Source organism: Hydra vulgaris, chromosome 15, assembly GCF_038396675.1.
Source record: "Hydra vulgaris chromosome 15, alternate assembly HydraT2T_AEP".
Lineage (NCBI taxonomy): Eukaryota > Metazoa > Cnidaria > Hydrozoa > Anthoathecata > Hydridae > Hydra > Hydra vulgaris.
In genome coordinates this window covers 4,112,501-4,135,000 of record NC_088934.1, presented here as the reverse complement: position 1 = coordinate 4,135,000, position 22,500 = coordinate 4,112,501, and the positions used below count along the sequence as shown (strand labels likewise).

Here is a 22,500-nt window from a genome sequence, read left to right as displayed (position 1 = left end):
TAAAACATTTCCCAATCTTTGTTTTGTTTTCTTTTATGTAAGTAACTATTTTTGAACGTGAAAATTCCATCGTGTTTTGCAAACTCTTGGTACCTGTTTAAAAGTAATTTCGCGAAGTAAATCATTTTGTTTTGGCGAGGATGTAAAGAACACGCCAAATCCACTTAAAGAAGAAAAAAATGTTCTTACTCGCTTATTCGACAAACAAACTTTTTTCAAAACTAAATTCAATTGGTGTGCATAGCAGTGAACATAATGGGCATTTGGGTAAACTTCTTTCATTAGACTTTGGACTTCATTCCTTGACCCGCTCATAACTGCTGCAAGCCTGTGCAGCAGTTATTAATTTTTCCTTCAGACCGAAACAATTTAATTCTTCTTTTAATACATTTGTAAGACCCATAGCAGTTCTATCCTGAACATCAATAAATGCTATAATTCTTTCAACTGGCTGATAACCTTTTAAATAACGCAAAATAATGACGAACTGAGAATGACAAGATACATCAGTTGTTTCATCTGCTTGCAAGGAAACAAATCTTGCTTTATCAATCTCACGTTTAATTTTTTCTATGTATACTTTATACATACACAGCGTGGAAAATAAGAAATCAAAGGCGAGCGGTCAAACTGACCAGCTAATACATAAAATTGACGGTCAGTTGTTTTTTTTGGGCGGTCAAAATTTTAATTTTTTTTTTGGTTTAAATTTTTATTGTATCAATTATTCTGCATGACGAAACTTTTTAAATAAAACAATAACTTGATACTTTAAAATGAACGAATTCATATTCCTTTTTTATTTGTATTCTATTTTTTAAAATAATAAAAAATACACATTTTTATGATATATCAAAAAAATTTAAACTGAATACTTAATCAAGAATCGTTTTATATATTACAACTATAATATATGCCTAAGTTACAAAAAACAAAGTTTTATGTAACTTAAAAATGTTTTTTCAAAGATACGTTTCATCTGATTCATTACCTAAAGTTTCATCGAAAGGTGATATTAAATCTAAAGACTCGTCTGCTCGTCTGATGACGATTCTAAATCAATTAATGTTTTTATGGTTTTTTTTTTTTTTTTTTCTTTTTTTGAATAATTTCTTCTTTCTTTTGAATAAATTCGTCTTTCTTGTGTAGGCCTTCGCAACGTATCTTCGGCCCATAATTCAATGGCAGGGTTCACATCAAGTTCTTCACTATTTGTTTCATCAGTGCACACCCGAATTAAATTATTGAGCCGTTTTTCAGTTAAGCGATTTCTTGTGTCAGTTTTAATTCTATTGAACATTCTTATTATTAATTATTCTTTTCAACAGGTGGTTTTAATTCCGATCCTGCTTGAGTTAAAAATAAAAGTGTTGTTTGTCTCATCTTAGTCGCCTCCATTTTGAAGTGCTGATGTTTGACGATTCTCTTACAATTTAATGATATAAAAAATGTTCAAATTTGCAATTGTTAATTTGAAATTTATTTAAAAATAACTCATTCATTGCTATGACTTCAGAAATTGCGGGAAAAGGTACGAGAAAAATGAATGAAAACAAGGAGAAAATGTTCTTAGTTACATTAATTAATTTTAAATAATGGTTTAATAAGAACTTCAATCGTTACCGACATTGAAAAAGAAAAATGATTGCACATTTTATATATCATTTGTATCATTTTATATCTTTCATTCATTTTTATTTAAAATCATTTTATAAACTGTTAATGTTATTTAGTTGATAATAATGTTAATGCCTCCCGCCGGCAGATGCTGAACTAATATTTAATAAAATCATGACAATCGTTTTATGACAATCGTTTCAAAATTATTTACGTTACTTAAAACGAAACTTTACACTACAATATATATATTTTTAAGATTTTAATATTCGAAAAAAAAAGCAAACACGCATTTGGTTATTTTAAATTTATCTAAATAATAAAGTTAAGTTTTCAGTCACTCAGCGTCAACCAAACAAAGAGTCTTTAAAATAGAGAATATAAGAACCTTGACAATTTCAAATACGAACTTTCTTTTTTTCCGGAGTCTTAACTAATCGAAATCTAAAAAATTTATTTTCATCACAGTAGGGCTTGGTGTGCGGCTCTTAGTCGATAATTTATAAGTTTTTTTGACTATGGATAAATTAAACTAAAAATAAAAAATAAAAATATTTTTTCATTGCAATTAGCAGCAATAGGTAAAATGTAAAAGCAAAACGTAAAAAAAAAGAAAAATAAATAAAATGATATAAAAAAAATATAAATAAAATGTAGGAATAAAAAAATGTTCTCAGTTAATATTATATTATTATTAAAACAATAATAAAATAAGGACTTCAATCATTTATGAAAAAAGCGGTTATGGATTTCACCACCAGTAAAATAAAATTAGTCTTAATAAGTGAAGCAAAAAAAAATTAATAGTTTACGTCATTTATAATACTCACTAACAAAGCGATTTAAAGTAGCGTACAAACGATAAAATTATTTTAGAAGCTTTTTTCAAAGATTTTCATTTTATGAAATTTTGGTATATGCATTTTCAAACGCATCCTGATAATTTGTCAAACGTTATATATCTCTTTTTTTTTTTCAACCAGTCAACCTTGACCGGGAAGAATTCGTTTTGAGAGGTCAAAATAGCATTTTCAGTCCTTTCGGGCGGTCAGTGACCGTTGACCGCCCGTTATTTTCCACGCTGCATACATTCTAGAATGTCATTTTGGTTTGTTTTCGAAGTATTTTTTGTTATTTTTGAATCTTTAAGATGATCGCTTAACACACTATCCAATGTAGCTGTGTATGAAACCATATCTAAAAATACCCCTCGATTATTTGAGTCAATAGTTTTGTCATGTCCTCTTAAGGGCAATTCGTGTACACCACAAATTTTTATACAATCTATAACCCTCGATAATGTATCTGTTTTTGTCAACTAATTCATTATGTTTTTTTATGCTAAGAATGTATCCAGCATCAATTGTCGATAAAATGTTTGTCTTTCCGAGCATTTGAAACTGCAACAAACTACTTATATGTGTTTTACTGGATTCGTGTTTTTGTATTCGCTCAGAAAGATTGTTTTGTATCTTTACAGCCATTTTCTGCCCACAAGCTCTCGCCACCAAACAAAACACAATAAAAACAAAACAACAAATTTTTTTCATCACTTACACTTAACCATGATTTTTTCAAACCATGTTACACAAAATGTTCGCGTTTTTTACCATCAACTTGAGTTATATGAACACCTTTTGGTTGGTATGCCCCAAGATTTTTAATTTCTAGTTTTCCTTGAATTTGGGCCTTCAAGAAAAACTAGAAACATTTGCCAATAAACTATCAATTTTGTTCATGTTAAATTAACTTATTAATGAACCTAAATTATTGTAATAAGATAACTTTAAACTATATTGTAACTAGAATATGATTTTGGCATGATTCAAAATTTTATCAATAGTAGTTCAGTCAAGAAGGACTCTTAATCTTAATTAATAATCGATAAAATAATAAAGAATGTAACATTACATATACATTTAACTCTCTGATGAAAAGGTCAACAAAAGAAACGAAAGATACTTTTACAACAAAAAATTGTTTAAAGAATCTTTTCATAATACAACACATATTTTAGTTAATTAAATCCATAATTCTTAAATACAACATTTACAATGTCAGTCATAAATAATAGTAAACTTCTTAAGATTATTTACATTGTCTTTACATGTTTTAACAATTTTATGTAATTAAAGATAAAAACTTAATATCTGTTTGTAAGCATACATAAATATTTATATAGTTTTAGTTCTTTGACTTTAGCTTTATTCCCCCACAAAAAAAAAATATTTCAATAAAATACTCTGATTTTTTTATTTCGATGGCAATGGTAAATGTCCAACATTTTAAAATAATCTAAACTTTGTATATTTTTTTAATTAGTGCCTTTTTGGATGTAGCAATTATTGAAGCTGTATTATAAAATGTAACAGTACCACCAGTGGTAGAGTTTTAATGATTGAAAAAAAATGTTCTTTATATCTTTTGTTGTTTGTACCTTTGTTGTATCGAACTAATAATAATATTGACTAATTTTAATCTTTACTTGAAAATCCAGTCTTTAAAACTTGTGTTTAATGCTTATTATTATGGTTGATATTGGCTCTGGTTCAGCATCAATCCAATTGACAACTTAAAAGATAGAATGACTAAACTGCCACCAAATAATGTAAACAATTATCAATGGCTGATTCATTATGCCACAGAATATGATACATAAGCTATTTGGAAAAAATAAACTTTAGCAATCCCTCATTGAGAAAAGAACAAGAATTTCAAAATTGCAGTAGCTCTTATTATATTTGTAGAAATGACTAAGCTTTCTCGTGTCACAACATATAAACTTGCCAAACAATACACAAATCAAGATCATCATTAATATGGCTGAGCCACAATTTTTTTCTCTGTAAAAAAAAATAATAAGCTTTAAAATTTTAAAAAATAAATAAAACAATATATGCCTGAAAAATGTATTTCACTAGCAAATATTATAAAATGTACAAGATTGTTGATTATAAAAGAAATGCAGAACTTTTTTATGATATTTTAAAATCAATTTTCCACACTATAAAATTTCCAAACTTTTTAATAAAATTTCTTACATTGTTTTAAATATCATATTTTTGCCATGTTCTTATTCCTGTTAATTTATAATCCTAATAACTACTTGGTAAATTTTTTATCTACATATCCAGTTTAAGAAACTAATACTAACACTGTTAATATTGCAATATAAACACTGCTAATATTCACAGTGAAATTCCAATATTAACAAATGTATAATGTTTACATTATTTTTACAAATAAATGTTTACATTTAATGTTATAAAGTTTCCTAATATTACTGTACCTTATTGAGTCAACAAAACTTCTAAACTAAATTCTTCACTCTTAAAATCGAGAATTAAAAATGGTGTATGAAGTTTTTAAAATTCGTGATGTTTTTTATGGTTCTTTTCTTTTCGGGCCAGTTCAATGAGGCCCTGCGGTGCGTTTTTCCGTTCTATCTGAAAGCACAATAAATTCTGCGCGCGCATCAAAAATAATATTACTACAAACAAAATAAATAGGGCCAGTAAAAATCGGCCCAGCTGTTATTGGCAATGAATTAAAACAACGCTACAATACTTTGAATTAATTGCAAATAAACATATTACTTATAAATTAAAATAGTTTAAAATTAGAACTAACTTTAGAACTATTTATTTTTATAAAACTTGTCTGCAAATAGTTTAGGCTGTTAATTGCATATTTGCATATATAAAAATACATCTTAATATTCTCAAATATTTTATCTTAAATAAATATAGGTGGGGCCGGGCCCCTATGGCCCCTATTGACGAGCCGCCACTGTATATATATATATATATATATATATATATATATATATATATATATATATATATATATATATATATATATATATATATGTATATATATATATATGTATGTATATATATATATATATGTGTGTATATATATATATATATATATATATATATATATATATATATATATATATATATATATATATATATATATATAGTATATATATATATATATATATATATATATATATGTATATATATATATATATATATATATATATATATATATATATATATATATATATATATATATATATATATATATATATATATGGGGATTTCCATTTCTGTGCGTGATTTTTATTTCTTTTAGCAATTAAAAGCTGAGACTTAAATTAATATACATACTATTATGATTTTCTTAAAAAGCATTTATAACAAAAATATTTTTACCATTTTTTAGGCTACCTGAGTAAATTAAATCTATATATTTTGATCATTTCATTTTTTTTGCAAAATAATATCGCTACTATTTGAAAATAAACAACAATTTTCAAAAGGCTATACTTTAGCTAGAAATAATTGATAACTGCCATTTCTCATTGAAAATATACTAAATAAGAGTCATAAAAGTGTAATATTTCACTTAAAATACTCACAAGCAATTTATTTTCTTAAAAATATCTACATGAAATAAACAATTTCACAACTTCCGTGTATAACTTCCATGCATAACTTCTGTGCATGATCATTCATGAACTGCATTTAAACGATTCCTGTGACTCTATGATACATAGTGCAATCCCGTAACTTTCTGCAAATTGAAGATCACCAGTTTTATAATTATGAAAATAATAGACAAAATATATACAAGTTTCCGTGCATGATTTTTTGGAAATGCCCATACATATATAAGCCTTCCCAGGAAACGTGTGTGGTTTTTGGTCTTGTATATCCACGCATGAGTATTTTATTTTATACAACTTGGTCACAGCTGTTTGCAAGTTTTATATGTTTAATTATTATAAAAAACATAGATAAAAAAAATTATAATCAAAAAATCTTGTTAAATTCCCTATTTTTCATTTTTAGTTAAAAAACGTAACTTTTTGTTTACTAAAATCTAAAATAAAAATTTAATTATTAAATGATTAATATTTTTAAAATTTTTATATAATTTCCCTTCATTTGAGACCCAACATGACATAGTTTTGAAAAACTTTTCTTTTAATAATATTAGGGACCTATATAATGTTCGAGGGTCGGTAGCAACCCCTTAAAATATTTTTTATTCAAAAATTACTTAAATCTAGCATTTTTTAAATTATATACAACATATTCAGGGGGTGCCAGCAGTCATTTTCAGAAAAAGTTGTTTTTAGAACCACCTTAATATATATATATATATATACATATATATATATATATATATATATATATATATATATATATATATATATATATATATATATATATATATATAAAACTCCTATATGTTGTCCGAAAGTTTTTTCCATATTTTGTTGACAAAAAGTAAAAATTAAAATGCAAGACCGGAATTTTTTATTAATTGATAGACTGCCTGCCCCAACCAAACCCTCAGTCAATGTAGCAGCACTCCGTTGCGAGTCAGGCTATTTGTCAGTCGATATAGCAGCACTTCCTTACGAGTCAGGCTATTTGTCAGTCGATGTAGCAGCACTTCCTTGCAAGTCAGGCTATTTGTCAGTCGATGTAGCAGCACTCCCTTGCGAGTCAGGCTATAAGATAGTCGATGTAGCAACACTCCGCGCATGATTTATAGTAAAAAAAATAAAAATAAAACATTTTAGTAAAAAAAATAAGAATAAAAACATTTTGTTAAAAAAATAAAAATAAAAACATTGTTTATATTGTTAAAAACATTCAGAATGTTTTAAAAACATTCTGGTCAATTAAATTTGCGTTTTTGCGGCTTTTTTAAAAAACGATTAATTTGTAATTAAATTAATGGTTTTTACTTTTGACAATTCGCAAATGTTGGACGAAAGTCAAAAGTAATTAAAAGTGACGTATGTGTTGGCGTAAGAATCACTTTTTTCCTTCTGCTCTTCCCAAAGACAACAAACTATAGATCTATATATATATATATATATATATATATATATATATATATATACATATATATATAGTTATAAAGATATAGAGTACGGAAAGTACTCTACATCTTTAGAACTATATATATACGTATATATGCGGGAGTACGGAAAGAAAGAAATGATTCTTATGCCAACAAATACGTCACTTTTAGTTACTTTTGACTTTCGTTCAACATTTGCGTGTTGTCAGAAATTTAAAACCATTAATTTAATTACAAATTAATCGTTTTTTAAAAAAAACTCAAAAACGCGAATTTAATTGAACAGAATGTTTTTAAAAACATTCTGAATGTTTTTAATAATATAAACAATGTTTTTAATAATATAAACAATGCTTTTTTTTTTTTTTTTTGAGTAAAATTTTTTTTGTTTTTTTTTTACTGTAAATCATGCACGGAGTGTTGCTACATTAACTATCCTATAGCCTGACTCGCAACAAAGTGCTGCTCCATTGACTGACAAATAGCCTGACTCACAACAGAGTGCTGCTACATCGACTGAGAAACAGCCTGACTCGCAACAGAGTGTTGCTACATTGACTATCTTAAAGCCTGACTCGCAAGGGAGTGCTGCTACATCGACTGAGGGTTTGGTTGGGGCAGGCAGTCTATTAAGTAACAAAAAAAAAAAATTCCGATCTTGCATTTTAATTTTTACTTTTTGTCAACAAAACTTTCTGACAACCAGTTAGAGTTATAATATTTTGTTCTGACAACTTGTTTGACTTGGCTCTTTGCATGTTTTAAGTTTGTGTGTTGAAAAAATGCACTGAATTAAAAAAAAAGTATATACAAACTGGAAATAGAAATAAAAACTTATCAAATAATAAAATGAATAAAAGATAAATCAGAAAATAATAAATATGTTTTTATTTAATAAGTTTTCACTACAAAGTATTTAGAAAAAATTTAGGTTTCAAAGTTATTTGATCCAAGCTTAATTTCTTCGAAACATAATTATTTAAAAATTCAAAACTTTGACATTTTTTAATGTCTACATAAAAACTATCCATTAGTAGGATTTGAACCTACCAATGCTGATTTAACAGTCTTATCTTATAAAAATCATATTTAATCAACCTAAGCGCTATCGACATGGTGATATAAGAAAAATTATATGCTTTAAACTATTAATTGAATCACTTTCAATTTACTAATAAATAAATAAAACTATTGAGACGCTTTTAAATTAAAAAAGTTTCATGCTTTTAATTTCTCTGGTTTATCCTTTATTTATTTTATCATTCGTTAAATTTGTTTATTTTTTCAGTTTATGGTCTATGTTTATGGTCTTTCTCTTTTCGACAGCTTGTCTAAAAGAGAAAGAGCATCTATTGAAGAACCAGCATTAGGTAAGTCCCAGCTCATTGAATTATTTTAAAAAATGAATTGGTTTGATTAATGAGCTTTTTTAGTTAATAAATGGCGTCACTACGAAAAAGTTCTTTCAAATAATATAGTAAACTTCATGTTTGGGTTTTCCCTTTTTTAATTAATGTTTATGTTGAAGAATGCCTTTATATACAACTTTTTATAAAACGTATAATAACCAAATAAAAATAAAATGATCAATATGTAAATACTTTAAAAGTCTAACTTATGTTCATTTTATTATAAAAACAAAACTAATATAAGTTATAAATATAAGGTATGTAAATATAAGAATTATCCTGATACTTGTAAAAAACAATTTCTTTTGGATTTAGTAAAAAATAGAATAATTTTGATAGAAATTGGACAATAGTTGGAGGGGTCAGAATAATCTCCAGAGTTTAAAAAAATTGGAACCAGTTGTCATTTTCTAGCAGGCAGGAAAGCAAGATTTAGTCAAGCACTTATTAAATAGTTTAGAGAAAGCTAAAGAAAGTTTGTAGAGTTTAAGATATTGTTTGGACAACTGAAGCCAATGTGATTTGAATGTCTAGAAAAAAATTTGGCCATATCCTTGGAGAGGTGATAAGATCAGACCCATGAAGATGAAATGTTAGACTTATCTTTGTTAATGACACTGTTGAAAATTTTTCAAAAGTCTCTAGAACCTAACTTTTGAAATAAGATACAATATTTAGACACTGGGAATAATTGCATTAGAAAGCACCTTTTTACATTGATTTCTTGCAATAATAAAAAGGTGTTTGTTCTCAAGAGAGTTGTTTTTTAAATTTACTAGCAGTAAAAGAAAAGACATCAGCCCAAGAACCATCGTAAAGAAAATCACAAAAAGAATTCCAGTCAGCTTTAGGGTTAAAGTAAGTAGCGTAATGATAGGGTGAGTCTGAAGAAGATGTATGAGATTTATAGAGATCATTGCATGGTCGAACAACCTAAAGGAAAACAAGGAGAAACTGAACAAAAGCTAAGGTCAAAAACAAGTCGCAAATCAAGGAGTGAAGGTAAGCGAATAGTGTTATCTGAAAAAAGTGTTACAAGGTTTAATATCTGAGTAAGAGTTTAAGAAATATCGAAGTTATGGGCTTTAGTACCAGCATGTTAGTTGTGTTAGAGCCAAGCCATTTAGTATGAGTAGCATTAAAGTTAGCAATAACAAGTTGGACCTGCTCTATCTGCTAAGCTGGAGCCTCTCTCCCATCATAGTAAGGTTGATTTTCTTTCTCTTTTCTACAAATACTGTGATGGTCACTGCTCTAAGTTGTTATCATTTCTAGTTGCATCTACCAAAACTTGTTCTTGTTTGGCTCATCATTCAGCAAAGTCGTATCCTTTTCCTGTATCTGTCCCTGCATACTCTAAAAACTTTTATTTGTTTAGTTTTTCCCCCGCACTTTATCCCTTTAAAACTCTCTCCCAACTTTTTTATTTTCCTAAATCATAAAACTTAGAACTCTTTTTCTTTGTCAACCCTTTCTTTGCTCTTTAACTTTATTCTTTGTTTTTTAGTAATTCCTAACTTAAATGTGGTTGCTTGCAGCATTGTTGTGAAGTGAATTATAATAAAAATAAGGAAACAAACTTTTGAGATTTGAGGCTTATATAGGCATCAGCTAAATTGAATTTAAATTTTTTTTTTTGTATATATTATTTGATTTTAATTAAGAAAAAGTAACAAGGAAGACAGATTCTCAAATTTGTTGAAACCTTTTTTTTACACTGATTTAACCAACAAATTTTTAAAATAAATACTTTAATGAAAGAAAAAATAAGTTGTCAAAAATAAAATTCAGTTTTATAGCAATTTTAGTTCACAGGCCTCTCAACTTGTACTTTTAAATTTTTTCAAATAGACTTTAAGGTATGCAGAGTCTTAAAAAGACTCCAGCTTTCTGTTCTTGATCTCTGGTGTCCAGGAGCTCTAAAAATGTCAAAAAGTGACTTCAATAAAAAAAAAAAGTGGTCTTCAATAAAAAAAATCATGTGATTTAATGAATTGGAACTTAATGTTTTTAATCCTTCAAAAACTAATTTTTCCTCTAACCTAAAAAGCTTAGTTTGTATCCCAAAAAAGTCTATAAACTACTTTACATTTTTGGAGTTCTTGGGTACCAGAAGCCAGAAAGAAGTAATTGTGGCTTTTAAATCCTGAATTCTTTTTGGGACTCCGCATTCTGACTTCTGCTGTTATCATATATTGATTCCTCATCTTAAAAACTATAAAGTTATTTAGTAGGGTGTCCCACAGGCTTCTGTTTTGGGGCCTTTGCTGTTTTTAAAATATATTGTTGCTGATATATATTATCTCACTAAGTGTTTACTAATAAATAATGACATTATTAATAGCATCAATGATAAAAAACCTATTTTGGATATTAGATCATAAAGGAGAAAATGTCATAATTTTAATTGAAGTACATAGTAAACTGTTTATATGATTTAATAGAAAACTTAAACAATGCAGCAATAGCTTAGATGGGAGGAAAACAAGGAATAGTAAATTGGTATTAAAATATTAGTAGAGTTTACTAAGTGTTTTACAAGTTTTATGAGAGTTAACTAAGTGTTTTGCGAGAGTTTACTAAGTGTTTTACAAGAGTTTACTAAGTGTTTTACAAGAGTTTACTAAGTGTTTTATGAAAGTTTACTAAGTGTTTTACAAGAGTTTTACGAGTTTACTAAGTTTTTCACAAGATAATTTTTTTCCCCAAATGTTATATTTTTTCCTTTCAAATATCAATTTTGAAAAGTCAATATAATTTTCACACTGCACACTGGCACTGCTTTATGGTAGGACTATATTTGGCGATAAATCACTGACAGAAGTTTTTTTTTAAGCAACAGTTGTTTGGACTTTTTGAATTTTTCTTTTTAGATAACCAACATGATCTCTCTTACTAACACGTTTATTGATTTCTACTATAATTTGTTGTAGTTACAAATTGAATTAATTTACAAAAACATATAAGCAACAATAATATTAATATTGTAATAACTAAGTAGGCAAAAATGTTTTATTTTAATGCTTAGTATATGAAGAATATAAAGTATATTTTACTTATTATAAATGCATTATAAACTTTATATATATATATATGTATATATATATATATATATATATATATATATATATATATATATATATATATATATATATATATATATATATATATATATATATATATATATTAGGGTGCATCCAACGCCCCATACATTCAAAAATTGATCTGTCCCTATTCTTAAAACTTTCTATTGGTTCTCACAAGACACCCTGTTAAATTTTTTCAAAATTGAATGAGATTTAGGGGGGCCACCTCAAGTCTGAAACTTGCAACAAGACCCTAAACAGAAGGAAAAAAAGTTTTTCAAAAGTATGTCATGTTGGGTCTCAAAAGAAGCGAAAATTTATAAAAATTTAAAAAATAGTTATAATTTTTTTGTTTAAAATACATTGTAATTTTTTTTGTGAAAAACATTAAAAAAATGTTTTTTTTTAATTTTTTGTTAAAAAATAATAATTTTTATGCAATAAAACTTAGAATAATAATTCTTGTGTAAAATTTTGTTATTTTTGAAATTTTTATAAATTTTTGCTTCTTTTGAGACCCAACATGACATACTTTTGAAAAACTTTTTTTCCTTCTGTTTAGGGTCTTGTTGCAAGTTTCAGACTTGAGGTGGCCCCCCTAAATCTCATTCAATTTTGAAAAAATTTAACAGGGTGTCTTGTGAGAACCAATAGAAAGTTTTAAGAATAGGGACAGATCAATTTTTGAATGTATGGAGCGTTGGATGCCCCCTAATATTTATATATATATATATATATATATATATATATATATATATATATATATATATATATATATACATATATATATATATATATATAGATATATATATATATATATATATATATATATATATATATATATATATATATATATATATATATATATATATATATATATATATATATATATATATATATATATATATATATATATATATATATAAATAGTTTACAAATTTTATTATATGTTTTATCAATAAATTACTATTAATAATTTTAATTATATAAAATTCTAGAATATAGTTACTACTAATAATAGTAATTGTAATATTATAGTATTTGGATAAAGTCAGACTTATATCATAATATTTTTATGATGTTATTCATTTTTATTTATTTATTTATTTTTATTTTTTGTATTCATATGTGTTTGAGTTACATTTTCAGTTGTGTCATTAAGTTTTATAAAGTTTTACTCTTTAATTAATTTATTAGTTTGTATGACAAACTCTGCTTCTCGTTAAAAAAGTTCTGAGCAAAAGTTAAACTCTTTTCGTAAATAAGTTATTAAATGAAATGATCTTCCCTCAAAATTTCCAATACAACAAGCACTTAAACTTTGTTCAACAGACATACCAGGGTGTAAACATAATTCTTGCTCTTGTTTCTGTATTTGCGTATTATTAAAAATATAGATAAAACTTTTGAATTTATTTAGAGAGACTTGCCCATAAAATAAAAATATACGAACTTACTAAAATTAGCTCTATACAGAAAAAGTTATTTTACTGACCATAATATTGTTTGCAAAATATCAATGACTATTTAGACCTAACTTTATTCATATAACTCAATTTTTTTCATTCATATTAAAACTCTCTGCAAAATGGTTTTTGTTGGTTCTAGAAGTGTAGAATAAGTTCTTTCAAATAATCCAATTAGAAAAAATGTTTAAAGTAATTTTTTTAGACAAACTGACCACGGCAGTTCGCATCTGCATCTTTTATCTTATAAAGCATTTCAATAATTCAAGACAAAAAAACTTATCTATTAAGAAAAAACAAAAACAATCCTATATATAAGGAAACAAAATTGTAACAAAATATCAAGTTTAATTAAATAAACTTGAAAATTTAATAAAAAAAGTAACAACTTTTGTAATCTTTTTTATAGAGTCATTGTTGAAAAAAATATCTTTTATAACGATTTAACAACAGTTGAAAGTTTTGATATGCAATTTATTCACGATTTTTATCTGTCCATACAATTAAGAAACTAATTTGCTAGATACGCTAGAACTATAAGAATATTTGGTTAATTTTTTTTCTTATGTTTATTACATTTTTATGTCTTTTCGCTTTTAAAAATGTTTTTGCTATAGTTTTTTCTCAACACTTTTTTTTTGTTTTGTTTGTTATTGACCTCCTCAAGGCCGAGAAGGCCACTACAGGTGAGGAGGCTGCTTAATAGAGGTTATAACCCTCTCTCAACTCTATAACTCTGAAACATGAACCTTGACGAACAAGGCCGCTGTGCAGAGAAATAAGTTGAGCGTGGTACTACCAGGGATATGGTGGGGATCAAACTCGAAACCTCTCGCTTATGAAGCAAGGGCTTTATGAAGCGAACACTTATATAATAGGAAAATAAGATAATAAATTATTTATTTGTAAAAAATATTATTTGATTAATAAATTTTGTAATGATGGAATAAGTTAAATAAAAGAATAACATAGTTTCTTTAATAAATGTAATTACTGCATTTGGTGCATGTCTGAAATTATTTCTTTTATATTGCCCAATTTCCAATGTTAATATGAATTACTAGAGATAATGAACATAACAATTGCTCTGTTTAAAAAAATGTATTTAAGAACTTTTAAAAAGTTTTAAATAGGCTCCTAAGCATTTCGTTAAAAAATTTTCAGTAAATTAACAATGCACTAGCCCACAAGATTTTGGAGCATAGTTTTATTTTTTTACATGAAAAACTTGTTAAAAAATTTAATTAATTTTAATTTGTTAAAAATTTTTTTTTGCAAATAAATAGCAATTAGTTTTCTCGCTTTCATTTATAAAAACAGTAAAGTTTAGCAAAGGCATTTGAAAAACTTGTATGTCAAAAAATTTTTATTTTCGTTATATACTTATTTACATTTTTTCCTCGACTTGTATCAATTTTGGTAGTGCAAAATAACAAAGGCCCAATAATAATAGTGCAAAATAATAAATAAGGCATAAGAAAAGTAAAAGAGTAAAATATTATTTTTTTGACAACAATTTTCTTTTTTTAATATTCAATTTATTTTAGCTTATTTTATTTAGTTTTTCTATTTTGTATAGTCTTCAATTCTTTTCTTTGAGTATTGCTGTTTTATTCTCTAGTTTCTTATAGCTTTATTTTCCCATGAATTCGTAAAACGTTTACTATATAAAAGCATGGTCAAGTTGTCTAAAAAATTTACTTTAAGTGTGGATGAATATAGCGTGCAACCGCAGGCGCTTCCCGGGAAGACTTGCAGCATGTATGTTTACATATGAGATGAATTTTGTTTCAAAACATTATGTTAGTATGTAAAACCTTCAAAAAAAAAAAAAATTCGAAAAATGTTTTTCTTCTAGAGATATGGCTCTACAAATAAATGATAAAAATATCTGCAGTCTAATTTTTGACTAAAGTTGATAAACCATTGTTTAAAAATTGGGCATGATTAAAATTTTTTAATAAAGACTATATAATCTACACCTTTGGTTGAATTTAAAACCAAGTTTTCAAAATATTTAAGTGTTTCATAGCAAAAATATATATAGAGTCCAAGAATGCATTTTATAGCTAATGAGTCAAAGCAAAGTTTGGGTATGTCTTACAAAATGTTGTATGAAACTCGAAATATTTAACATATAAAAATTTAGCAATCTTCGTTAAACATGCTTAACAAAATACTCACTAAATTTAACAAAATCTGAGATAATCAAGTGGGGCTGATTTCTGAAATTAGATCGTTTGGCGCGGAATGACGTTATTACTACCCGGTCCAATTTTGCTGTAAAGTAATTTCAATTGAAGACTAATTTATTATCATTAAACTTTTTTGTGTCGTTGTCCACATGATTTCATTATATTGTTGCGCAACGGGGACAATGAAAGTGAAAAAAATAAAATTAATTATTTGTTTAAATGAGGCAGACTTTTAATTGTTTGTTTTTTTTAATTTCATTTCGTGATAATATCTGGAAAAAAATACATAGTTCAAAAATCAAAGTGAACTGAGTTTTCAGTAAACACCTTTTTAGTTTAATAGAAAAAAATTTGGTTTCTTTTAATGTTCTTGCTATCACAAAGAAAAAACCTTAATTTAGGAAACCCAATAAATGAAAATCAAATATGTAATATATATGTTTAATAATAATGTGATAACTGGTTAATATTTAGTGATTAGCTATTTTTCTAAAACTGTTTCCTATTGTTTTTATAAAGCAAAAAGAGTTCTTTTTATTTTATTCTGTATTTTTACATACCATAAAATAAAACTATTTTTGGTTACAGCTGGTAAACAATACTCTTTACTGATTTATACCGTTTAGATTCTGCTTAAAATTAAATATGGTTTATAATATAAGTAATATTTTATAATTTTATCTAAAAATTATAAATTAATGAGTCAAGAGTGATAGTCCTTCCCTCGCCATCACCATCTAATGCATGATAGAACCTGTTTTTCTGACAAAACAGTTCAATCATCTGTAGAACATGAGTATCAAAATCTGTGTTGATTGTCAGTTGTTTAAGTCAAGATAAGTTATTAAAAGTTTGTTAATTAAAGACTCTTTCTATGAACTGATGAACTAGTGAGTTTGTGATTGAAGTAGTAAGATTGATTGATGAGAAGATTGATTGGACAATAGTTAAAGGGACCATAGTGTTCTCCAAATTTTTTAACTATTGGAACCACAGGTGCTGTGAACCACAGGTCCAGCATGCAGTCAACAAGATTCAGTCAAGCACTTATTAAATATTTTAGATAGAATTGAAGAGAAATTTAAAAAATACTTTTGTAAGACTTTTGTAAAAAAATAATAATCATTTGTTATTTTTGCCGAAAAAAAAAGGTGTAGAAAAATTGGTAGCAATTTATTTTTAGTTTTAAACTAATTCATTCTATTATTATTTCGAACTTTTTTTGAACTTTTTTCTTTTAAATTGGTACTTTGCTTTTAATTGATTTTTTTTGTTTTGTTTTTGTTTTATTAAATCTGTTTATTCTTTTATTCATTTTTTTGTTTTGTTTTTCTTCTATCTTGTAATTTGTTTGTGCCGTTTAATAATTTTCTTATTTTACTTTATTTTTAATCTTTTTTTTTCTTCAAAAAAATTTCCTTTGCCTTTCCTTTTCTCTTTTTTTCCTTTTCACCGTTAAATATACGCTTCCATCACTTGCAATGTCAATGCATTGAATGAAATATTTATTTATTCAAATAGTTATTGTTTATATATAATATAATATACTGTATAGACAATAATTATTCAAATACAAAACAAATGTGTTTAACAAGCTATTGACTATTCTTTTAATTTTCATTTTGATTTAAATATTAGAAATTCTGTTCATTTAACTTCTACTAAAGGTTAATAAATTTTACAGTGTTTTAAGGCACTGTTAAAGTCAAAGATGTAATTAGGATAAACTTAATGATTAATTTTTTTTGTCTTACTCAAGTAAAATAAAATAGCAAATTAAAGATCAAAAGTTCATTCATTCAAAAGTTCTTTCATTAAAATTTTGCAATTACTATACTGTTATTAAAACTTAAGTTTTTACTTTTTTTCATTTATTATTAAAAACAGTTAGGCCAGTGAGAAAAAGTAAATGTTGTTCTTGATGAATGTTTTAAAATTGTTCTATCTTTTTGAATAAACAAATTTTTTCATACATTTTATTGGCTTTAAATTTAGTTTTGTAACAATTTTTTATTCATTTTTTTAAATCTAATATTTGGTTAGAAATTTAACAACAGTTTTAAACATTAAACAGTTTTAAACATTAAACAAGTTTCGATTATTTTAGCAAGCTCATTTTTTTCCTGAAGAAAAAAATGAGCTTGCTAAAATAATCGAAAAATTAGTTATTTGCTGCTATTTAAAACCTAAAATTTTTTCACTTTTTTAAATAAATTTTTGATTTTAAGTTTATGTTTAAATAATGCTCTGTCAAGAATGGAGAATGAGTTAGTACTTATAGACTTTTTACATTTAGACGTGGGTGAGAGCTGTTTGTTAATATGTGAGGTTTTATCAGAGTTGAGATGTTCCAAAATCCTTGTTGTATAGTGTCTAGTTGGTTCACCAATATACCTAACATTACAGCTAGGACATACAAGTTTATACACAACAAAAGGTTTCTGATTATTAGGTGAAAGGTCTATCAATGAGAACATGCTACCAATTTTGAAAGGCCTCAGGACTAATTTGTCATTGATATTAACTTACAATAATTTAGCAATATATTATTTATTTAACTGTTGTTGATAAGTATTTGAGATTTGGCCAATATATGTTTGAAGTAATGAATATTAAGAAGTTTGAATATTAAGGTTGGGATGCTGGTTGTCAATGTATTCAAGGATTTTTTGTTTATCTGTTTTATTTATTTTAAATTTATTGCTATTTCTGTCTTAATATTTAAATATTTAATTTTAGCAGAAATCAAATGTCCAGTATGTAATAGACGTATAGGTTCAGATGAAGTAGAAGCACATCTTCAGGCTTGTCTTGCTAAACCAAAAGTTTCATACAATGGTAAGTCTTTTTTATTTTTTTAGTTTGAAATTTATTATATAGGCTTCACATATAACACCAGGCTTTTCCATACATGGGAAAAGAAAGTTTCCATATTAATGAAAATTCTATCACCTGTTTTCAACATTCAAAGATTTACAATACCAATATATATATATATATATATATATATATATATATATATATATATATATATATATATATATATATATATATATATATATATATATATATATATATATATATATGAAGACCTCAGTGGAAAAACCGGCGTTGTCACATTTAAAAAGTATTGAGAAAGTATTTATTGATCATTAATTAAAGTCTTTATTTTAAGCAAATGAAACTAAGCAATTTAAAAAAAATTTATATTATAGTTATTTTATTTAAAATTTATTCAAAACAAAATATTTTGTAATTTTTTATACAAAAAGTTTTTTTTCTTTGCTTTAAATAAAGACATTTATTAATGATCAACAAATACTTTCTCAATACTTTTTAAATGTGACAACGCCGGTCACTGAGGTCTTCATATATGTATATATATATATATATATCAGTGTTGCGTGGTAAATCTGTAAGAAACATCTTTAAAATTTAGCCAAAATTTTAGAAAATATAATATATATTGCTTTTATTTTAGAAATTTTAGAAAATATAATATATATTGCACTGTTTAATAGCCCAATTGCTTGGGCTATTAAACAGTGTACTGAGTACTGTCTATGCTTTGAGTCAAGTTCTTAAACAAATTTAAAAATGAATAAAGTACCAAAACTATAAAACACGAAGCCATATATATATAAAACCCTAACTATAAAACACAAAAAACCATTGTCATCACCAAGTTCTCTAAACCTATCATTCACTAATATTTGTGGTCTTCAAAGTAACTTTTCTTCTGTTGAGTCTTAACTCTTGCAAAGTTAACCAGACCTACTTGCTCTTTGTGAGACTAATTTGAGTTCTGCTGTCTTATCTGGTAATCTTAGTGTTGAAATAGTCTGTGGATTCAAAACTAGGTTTGAATCCACAGACTATTTTTTTATGTGCTTTTGTTTAGCACCACTTCACTCTATTGCCTTTCTCTTTGTTCTATATCGCTCTCTTTCATCTCAAAACTGCACTCTTTTTGATGTTATTTCTGATCAAGTTATCCAAGCCCTCTCACTTTATCCATCAGCCAATATTGTTGTTGTTGGTTATTTTAATGCTCATCACACTGAATGGCTTGGCTCTAGTGTCAGTGACTCTGCAGGCATTAAAGCCCACAACTTTTGCCTTTCTCAATCCCTTACTCAAATAGTCAACTTTCTAACTTTCCAGACAACCCGAATCATTTACCTTCTCTACTTGACTTATGTCTTTTTTCTGATCCTAGTCAGTGCTAAGTTTCTCCAGATTCACCCTTAGGTGCTTCTGATCACGATTTGATTTCTCTAAAACTATTATCTCATTCTTCTTTATCATCTGAATTCCCCTATCATCCTACCTCTTACAACTGCCTTAAAGCTGACTGGGACTCTTTCCGTGATTTTCTTTGTGATGGCTCTTTTAGAAATCCTTTGTCTTCCTGTTGACAAATGCGCTTCTTACATAACCATTTTGCATTTAGGCTGGTATGGAATCTTTTATTCCACCTCAACAATTTCAGGTCAAGCCTCACTCTTCTCTATGGTTTTCCTCACATTATGCTGCTGCAATTTCCAATCAAAACTGTTACTTTCATATCTATCAGCAAAATAATTTTCCAGAAAACAGACGCCTGTTTACTACTGCTAGAAACCATGTTAAAAAGATTTTGTCTAACGCCAAAGCCAGCTATTCTCAGGTCATGAAATCTCGTATTTCATCACAAAAATTAGGCTCTTGTGACTTCTGGAAAATCTTTGATAGTATAAAAATAAGGGCAAATCTGTTATTCCACCTCTCTCATATGGTTCAGACTTTGTCACCTCACCTAAAGACAAAGCTGAATTGTTTGCTAAGAACTTTTCATCAATATCATATTTTGATTCCACTAGTTGTGTTCTAACTGATATTGCCAACAAACAGGTTGATCTATTGCTTGACATTCGTATCACTCCAGGTTCTGTATCTAAAGTGATTTCCTACTTAGACTCTTCTACAGCTCGTGGTCTGGACAGCATACCCAGGGCGCGATATATCAATAAACGTGCGACAGAAAAAAACAGAAAATCGAACGTTACGTTTCTTTACTTTTACTTAGGCAAATGTTGGCGTTCGCTCAAAATTTTAAAAAATAAATGCAATAACATCAGCAAAGACGAGCAACATGGCGGATAGGACTGTCTTTTCTGTTTTCATTAGATATTTTAATTCTGATTCTTAAACTATTGAAGAAATATTTCTTGGTTTAGTCCAAGTTATTGAACCTCATGTGAACAAATACAACTAGTTTTAAAATCTAAATCGATAGGTATCCAGCAACTGCGTTTCCATGGCTTTGATGGAACTAACACATTGAGTGGAGTGCATAATGGTTTACAAGCTATGCATTTAATGCAACTGGTGAAAATCAAGATCCCAACAAGTTTTCAGCTAACATTAGTAAACTTTCACAATTTATGGCCAAAAAATTATTGCACCACCATTGTTTAATCCTATTCAAGATAATGAAGACAATATCCATCATTTTCTCTCTGATTATAAAGAAATCTTATTAAACCTTGAAATAAAAGGAACCTAAAAATCCAAGCTTTAGTAAAAGAAGGCAAGTTAAAGAGTAGTAACATCGATATATATAAGCACGAACACCCAATAACAAGCAATGCTATTTATACTGTTTTCCATATCGAGTATGCATGTGAGCAGTACTATGATATAATTTAAAATTATTTAAATTGTCACTACTCATACCACCTAGCACAACAAACATCCAAAGAGGGTTCTCTATGCTAAACTTAATACATTTTAAACAAAGAAATCGGCTTTGTATAACTGCACTTGATTGTCTTATGCGAATTTCTTTGGTTGGCCCAGGAAATTTAACAAACCAATCTTATGAAGAGCTAGCTGACATTTATCGAGACTCAGGCAAGAGATGCATTGATTTATAAAATGTCTATCCTTTCTAATATGCCTTACATAAATCTTGTTTGTTTATTTAAAAGAAATATATTTATATATAAATCTATTGTTTATTAAATGTTGGCTATAAAGGTTCTCTTGTGGGAGAAGCACGAGAAATAAATTTGATCTCATTCTTTATATTAGTTAGCAAATAAAAGGTATAAAGGAAGATCCATGTTGGCGTTAAAGCTGTTAAATAACATTACTGATTATTTTGGTTACTTATTCCTATTTCTACTATTTAGAAAAACTAAAGTTAATTTTAAGATTCTATATTTTTAATTGCTTAAAAAAAAAAAAGTTCCTCAAAACGCAGACAGACAGACTGGTATTCCCAAAAAACTTCTGGATTCGTCACTGTCTATATATATTAATATATATATATATATATACACGGTAGTGGTGTAGTCGTAGAGTGCTCACTTCATAAGCGAGAGGTTCCGAGTTCAATCCCCACCACGTCCCTGATAGTGCTGCACTCAACTTGTTTCTCCGCGCAGCAGCCTTGTTTGTCAAGGTTCGTGTTTCGGACTTATAGAGTTGAGAGAGGGTTATAACCACAATTAAGTAGCCTCCTCGTCTCTAGTGGCCTTCTGGGCCTTAGGGAGGTGAGTTAATTAAAAAAAATTAACTCACCTCCCTAAGGAAAATTTTTTTTTTAGTAATACTGGGTGAAAAAAATTTTTAGTTGGAAGGGAGGGCTTGATATATATATCAGATCATGATATATATAGTATTCGCAAAGGTATTTCGACAAGTGCTAAAAAATTCATAATTTTGATCTCTGAAGAAAAAAGTTAATTTAAAATAGTTACTCATTTCATTGAAACCAACTATTTTCTATATAACGACCTTTTTATATAACAACCTATTTTCTTATATAAGGACCAGTAATTCCTCTATATATTAA

The 22,500-nt window shown here is 26.9% G+C and overlaps 1 protein-coding gene across 2 annotated transcripts in view; it reads left to right on the top strand.

Annotated features, from left to right (window-relative positions):
* Positions 1–22,500, top strand: part of LOC136092410 (uncharacterized) — a 32,285-nt gene that overhangs the window by 2,280 nt on the left and 7,505 nt on the right. Inside the window, exon 2 of one of the 2 annotated variants that reach the window (XM_065820618.1) lies at positions 18,399–18,497. In XM_065820618.1, coding sequence (XP_065676690.1) covers positions 18,399–18,497 — 99 coding nt within the window. The remainder of the gene's footprint in view (positions 1–18,398; positions 18,498–22,500) is intronic. The other variant, XM_065820619.1, reaches the window with a different exon arrangement.